This window comes from Rhincodon typus, chromosome 28 (assembly GCF_021869965.1).
Source record: "Rhincodon typus isolate 14 chromosome 28, sRhiTyp1.1, whole genome shotgun sequence".
In the NCBI taxonomy this organism is placed as follows: domain Eukaryota; kingdom Metazoa; phylum Chordata; class Chondrichthyes; order Orectolobiformes; family Rhincodontidae; genus Rhincodon; species Rhincodon typus.
The window spans coordinates 41,259,269-41,266,283 of NC_063359.1; the positions used below are offsets into that span (position 1 = coordinate 41,259,269).

Genomic DNA, 7,015 nt, shown 5'->3' on the forward strand with positions numbered 1-7,015 from the left:
CAGCGTAACACCCTGATATACCCCACACCCCTCAGTGTAACACCCTGCTATACCCCACACCCCTCACAGTATCACCCTGATATATCCCACACCCCTCACAGTATCACCCTGATATACCCCACACTCCTCAGTGTAACACCCTGATATTCTCCTCACTCCTTACGGTAGCTTTTGGGAGTGGTCAGTACTCACAGGTTCACCCGGTAATCCTCTTGGTCCTGCTTCTCCATCATCACCCTGGAACAGATGCAGTGAGACTGTGTTAATCCTCCTCTTTTTCCCTGAGAAACCGTGTCCAGGACAGAGTGTGTGAATTAAATACAGTCCCAGCCCCTGACTCACCCTATCGCCATCCTCGCCTGGAGGTCCAGGAGGTCCCTGTGGCCCTGCATCCCCCTAGAAAGAGAAAGTTTACACAATCATGTCAAAATAGTGCTCGATATTACATTTTTCAAAAGTATCTTTTGTCAGAATGGATTCGGGGAGATGACAGCTTGAAGATTCTGTATTTCTTGATGTCGTACATTATTTTCATTTTTCTGTGTCTTCTTATTATGGGTTGACTGTGTTTTCTGTGGGGGTTCTCCACCTCACTCCTCATTCTGACCATGTCACATTCACACGTCATTCCCTATGCTCACTGATCAAATGGACTGCCAGCTTCAAGTCATTGAATTACTCAATTTAATCCAGTGCTGGCAAAGGCCATTCAACACATTATACCTCGACTAGGTATACTTCGATTAGGCAAGATTTAGGATGCATAGGATGGAGAAGGAAACTGCAGGGGATGGGCACAATTGAAATGTGGAGCTTGTTCAAGGAACAGCTACTGCGTGTCCTTGAGAAGTATGTACCTGTCAGGCAGGGAGGAAGTGGTCGAGCGAGGGAACCGTGGTTTACTAAAGAAGTTGAATCTCTTGTCAAGAGGAAGGAGGAGGCTTATGTAGAGATGAGGCATGAAGGCTCAGTTAGGGCGCTTGAGAGTTACAAGTTAGCCAGGAAGGACCTAAAGAGAGAGCTAAGAAGAGCCAGGAGGGGACATGAGAAGTCTTTAGCAGGTAGGATCAAGGAAAGCCCTAAAGCTTTCCATAGGTATGTCAGGAATAAAAGAATGACTAGAGTAAGATTGGGGCCGGTCAAAGACAGTAGTGGGAAGTTGTGCATGGAGTCCGAAGAGATAAGAGAGGTGCTAAATGCATATTTTTCGTCAGTATTCACACAGGAAAAAGACAATGTTGTCGAGGAGAATACTGAGATACAGGCTATTAGACTAGATGGGATTGAGGTTCATAAGGAGGAGGTGTTAGCAATTCTGAAAGGTGTGAAAATAGATAAGTCCCCTGGGCCGGATGGGATTTATCCTAGGATTCTCTGGGAAGCTAGAGAGGGGATTGCAGAGCCTTTGGCTCTGATCCTTATGTCGTCATTGTCTACAGGAATAGTGCCAGAAGACTGGAGACTAGCAAATGTTGTCCCCTTGTTCAAGAAGGGGAGTAGAGACAACCCTGGTAATTCTAGACCAGTGAGCCTTACTTCGGTTGTGGGTAAAGTGTTAGAAAGGATTATAAGAGATAGGATTTATAATCATCTAGAAAGGAATAATTTGATTAGGGATAGTCAACACGGTTTTGTGAAGGGTAGGTCGTGCCTCACAAACCTTATTGAGTTCTTTGAGAAGGTGACCAAACAGGTGGATGAGGGTAAAACGGTTGATGTGGTGTATATGGATTTCAGTAAAGCGTTTGATAAGGTTCCCCATGGTAGGCTATTGCAGAAAATACAGAGGCATGAGATTGAGGGTGATTTAGCAGTTTGGATCAGAAATTGGCTAGCTGTAAGAAGACAGAGGGTGGTAGTTGATGGGAAATGTTCATCCTGGAGTTCAGTTACTAGTGGTGTACCTCAAGGATCTGATTTGGGGCCACTTTATAAAAATGACCTGGATGAGGGCGTAGAAGGATGGGTTAGTAAATTTGCGGATGACACCAAAGTCGGTGGAGTTGTGGATAGTGCGGAAGAATGTTGCAGGTTACAGAGGGACATAGATAAGCTGCAGAGCTGGGCTGAGAGGTGGCACATGGAGTTTAATGCGGAAGAGTGTGAGGTGATTCACTTTGGAAGGAGTAACAGGAATACAGAGTACTGGGCTAATGGTAAGATTCTTGGTAGTGTGGATGAGCAGAGAGATCTCAGTGTCCATGTGCATAGATCACTGAAAGTTGCCACCCAGGTTGATAGCGTTGTTAAGAAGGCGTACGGTGTGTTAGGTTTTATTGGTAGAGGGATTAAGTTTCGGAGCCATGAGGTCATGTTGCAGCTGTACAAAACTCTGGTGCGGCCGTACTTGGAGTATTGCGTACAGTTCTGGTCACCGCATTATAGGAAGGATGTGGAAGCATTGGAAAGGGTGCAGAGGAGATTTACCAGGATGTTGCCTGGTATGGAGGGAAGGTCTTATGAGGAAAGGCTGAGGGACTTGAGGCTGTTTTCGTTAGAGAGAAGAAGGTTAAGAGGTGACTTAATAGAGACATACAAGATGATCAGAGGATCAGACAGGGTGGACAGTGGGAGCCTTTTTCCTCGGATGGTGGTGGCTAGCACGAGGGGACATAGCTTTAAATTGAGGGGTGATAGATATAGGACAGATGTCAGAGGTAGGTTCTTTACTCAGAGAGTAGTAAGGGCGTGGAATGCCCTGCCTGCAAAAGTAGTGGACTCGCCAACTTTAATGACACTTAAATTGTCATTGGATAAACATATGGATGATAATGGAATAGTTTAGGTTAGATGGGCTTCAGATTGGTTTCACAGGTCGGCGCAACATCGAGGGCCGAAGGGCCTGTACTGCGCTGTAATGTTCTATGTTCTAGTCTTCAAACAAGCATCATTACCAGGTGCCAATCTCCTGCCATTTCTCCATAACCCTGCGCATTATTTCTATCTAAATCGGTATCCAATGCCCTCTTGAATACCTCAATTAAACCTGCCTCCACATTTCCAGGCAGAGCATTTCAGACCCCAACTACTCGCTGCGTGAAAAAGTCTTTTTTCAAATCAAGAACATAGAACAGTACAGCACAGGAACAGGCCCTTTGGCCCACCATGACTGTGCCAACTCATGATGCCTTTCTAAACCAAAATATAAATAACACCAGGTATTTTGTATTGGTCTTCACAGTGGGGGACACAAGTAACTTGCCAGTAATTGGTGACAAAGAGATTAAGGTGGGGGAGGACCTAGACATGATCACTATCACAGAAGAGTTAGTGTCGGGTAAGCTAATGGACCTAACAGTAGACAAGTCCCCTAGCCCTGACAGATCCCAGGGTACTAAAGAGATGGCAGGAGTAATAGCAATTGCACTTGTGGTAATTTTCCAAAATTCACTGGACTCTGGGGCAGTTCCAGCAGATTGGAAAACAGCAAATGTGACACCACTGTTCAAAAAAGGAGGCAGGCAAAACTTGGGGAATTATCGGCCAGTTAGCTTAACTTCTGTAGTGGGGGAATGCTTGAATTTATCATCAAGGAAGAAATAGCAAGACATCCAGACATAAATTGTCCCATTGGGTGGACGCAGCAGGCGTTCATGAAAGGCAGGTCATGCTTGACTAATCTGCTGGAATTCTATGAAGACATTATAAGCACAGTGAACAATGGGGACCCAGTAGATGTGGTGTATCTGGATTTCCAAAAGGCATTTGACAAGGTACCGCTCAAAAGGCTGCTGCATAAGATAAAAGTGCATGGTGCTCTGGGGAATGTATTAGCATGGATAGAGGATTGGTTAACTAACAGGAAGCAAAGCATGGGGATAAATGAGTGCTTTTCTGGTTGGTGATTAGTGACTTGTGGTGTGCCTCAAGGATCAATGCTGGGACCTCAAGTGTTTATAATTTACACAGATGATTTGGAGTTGGGGACCACATGTAGTGTGTCAAAGTTTGCGGATGACATTAAGATGAGTGGTAGAACAAAGCGTGCAGAGGAATCTGAAAGTTTGCAGACGGATATAGATAGTTTAAGGGAGTGGGTAAAGGTCTGGAATTCTATGTTGGTAACTGTGAAGTCATCCATTTTGGTAGGAATTACAGTAAAAAGGATTATTATTTGATTGATAAAAGATTGCAGCACGCTGCTGTGCAGAGGGACCTGGGTGTCCTTGTGCATGAATCAGAAAAAGATGGTTTGCAGGTGATTATGAACACAAATGGAATATTGTCCTTCATTGCTAGAGGGACTGAATTTAAAAGGAGGGAGGTTATGTTACAGCTGTATAAGGTGTTGGTGAGGCCACATCTGGAGTACTGCATGCAGTTTTGATCTCCTTACTTGAGAAAGGATGTACTGGCACTGGAGGGGGTGCAGGGGAGGTTCACTGGGTTAATTCCGGAGTTGAGAGGGTTGGCTAATGAGGAGAGGTTGAATAGACTGGGATTATATTCATTGGAGTTTAGAAGAATGAGGGGGGGGATCTTATAGAAATACAGAATACTATGAAGGGAATAGATAGCATAGAAGCAAGGAGGATTTTTCCACAGGCGGGTGAAACTAGAACTAGGGGGTATAGCATCAAAATAAGGGGGAGCAGATTTAGGACTGAGTTGAGGGGGAATTTCTTCACTCAAAGGATTGTGAATCTGTGGAATTCCCTGCCCAGTGAAGTAGTTGAGGCTTCCTCGTCGAATGTTTTTAAAGCTAAGATCGATCATTTTTTGAATACTAGAAGAATTAAGGGTTACGGTGAGAGGATGGGTAAGTGGAGATGAGGCCATGAAAAGATCAGCCACGGTCTTATTGAATGGCAGGACAGGCTCGAAGGGCCAGATGACCTACTCCTGCTCCCGGTTCTTATGTTCGAAAATTGTTTTGCCTCTATGCTGTCTTTATCCCTCTATTCTCTGCCTGTTCATATTTCTGTCATGATGCCTCTTAATGTTGTTTTTGTATCTGCCTCCACCTGCTCTGGCAGCACATTCCAGGTACTTATGTGTAAAAAAACCTGCCTCTCACATCATTTAAACTTTCGCCCTTTTATCTTAAACTTATGACCCCTAGGAACTGACATTTCCATCCTGGGAAAAAGACTTTGACTATCCACTCTATACACACCTTTCAGAATTTTGTAAACTTCAGTCAGGTCATACGCTCATTCTTCGATGTTCAAGGAAAAACAAACCAAGTTTTTTGAATTTCTCCTCATAGCTAACACCCTCCAAACCGGGAACATCTGGGTGAACTATTTCAGTTACCTCTCCAAAGGCTCCACATCCTTCCTACAGTCTGGTGGCCAGAACTGTACACAACATTCCAAATGTGGCCTAACTAATGTTTCATACAGCTGCAATATGACTTGCCAATTTTTATACTCTACGCTCCTCACCCCTATCGCACACCTTTCTTTTGCACATCACTTTAAATCTACATCCCTCTTGTTCTTGTTCCTTTTATGTGTGGAAACAACTTCTCCATATTGACACTATCAAGCCTTGCCCATGATTTTGTAAACCTCTGTCAAATCTCCTTTCATCTTTCTTCTGTCCAAGATGAACAGTTCTGTCTTCTTCAATTTATCCTCGTTTCTGAACTTTCTCATTGCTGAAACTATTGTTGTGAATTGCTTCTTTACTCCCTCCAATGCATTCACACTTTTCCTGCAATGAGGTGCCCACACTTGTACACAATACAGTCAGTTCTGATATAATGTGATAATTCTGTTGTCGTACGATCTCGCACTATAAGAAAATCGTGCAACAACTCTTCAAACTTCTTTCTGCATGTTTCATCAAACTCATTGTAAGACACCAATACACCACTCACTGTAACACATTGGCACACTAATCACTGTAACACACTGACATACCCCTCACTGTAACACGCTGACACACCCATCACTGTAAAACACTGACACACACGTCAGTGTCAGACACTGACACACCCCTCACAGTAACACACTGACACATCTCTCACTGTAACACAGTGACACACCCCTCAGTGTAACACACTGACACATCACTCACAGTAACACAGTGACACACCCGTCACTGTAACACACTGACACACCTCTCACTATAACACACTGACATACACCTCACTGTAACACACTGACACACCCGTCACTGTAACACACTGACACACCTGTCACTGTAACACACTGGCATACCCCTCACTGTAACACATTGACACAGCCCTCACCATAACACACTGACATACCCCTCACTGTAACCCACTGACACACCCATCACAGTAATATACTGACACATCCATCACTGTAACACTGACACACACCTCACTGCAACACAGTGACACAACTATCACTGTACAACACTGACATACCCCTCACTGTAACACATTGGCACACCCCTCAGTGTAACACACGGGCACACCGCTCACTGTAACACACTGACATACCCCTCACTGTAATCCACTGACATACAACTCACTGTAACCCACTGATACACCTGTCACTGCAACACACTGACACAACCCTCACTGTAACACACTGACATACCCCTCACTGTAACTCACTGACACACCCCTCACTGTAACCCACTGATACACCCCTCACTTTAACACACTGACATACACGTCACTGTAACACAGTGACACAACCGTTACTGTAACACACTGACATACCCCTCACTGTAACACAGTGACATACACCTCACTGTAACATACTGAAATACCCGTCACTGTAACCCAATGACATACCCCTCATTGTAACGAACTGACATACGCCTCACTGTAACACACTGACACACCGGTCACTGTAAAACACTGACACACATGTTAATGTAACCCACTGACACACCTGTCACTGTAACACACTGACACACCTGTCACTGTAACCCACTTACACACCTGTCAGTGTAACAGACTGACACACCCGTCACTGTAACCCACTGACATACCCCTCACTGTAACCCACTGACACACCCATCACTGTAAAACACTGACAGGCCTGTCACTGTAACACACTGACACACCCCTCACTGTAACCCACTGACATAA

The 7,015-nt window shown here is 44.6% G+C and overlaps 1 protein-coding gene across 1 annotated transcript in view; it reads right to left on the reverse strand.

Annotated features, from left to right (window-relative positions):
- Positions 1 to 7,015, reverse strand: part of col5a1 (procollagen, type V, alpha 1) — a 199,447-nt gene that overhangs the window by 81,952 nt on the left and 110,480 nt on the right. Inside the window, exons 17-18 of the mRNA XM_048613423.1 lie at positions 343 to 396; positions 193 to 237 (exon numbers count right to left, since the gene is read on the reverse strand). Of these exons, the coding sequence (XP_048469380.1) occupies positions 193 to 237; positions 343 to 396 (99 nt within the window). The remainder of the gene's footprint in view (positions 1 to 192; positions 238 to 342; positions 397 to 7,015) is intronic.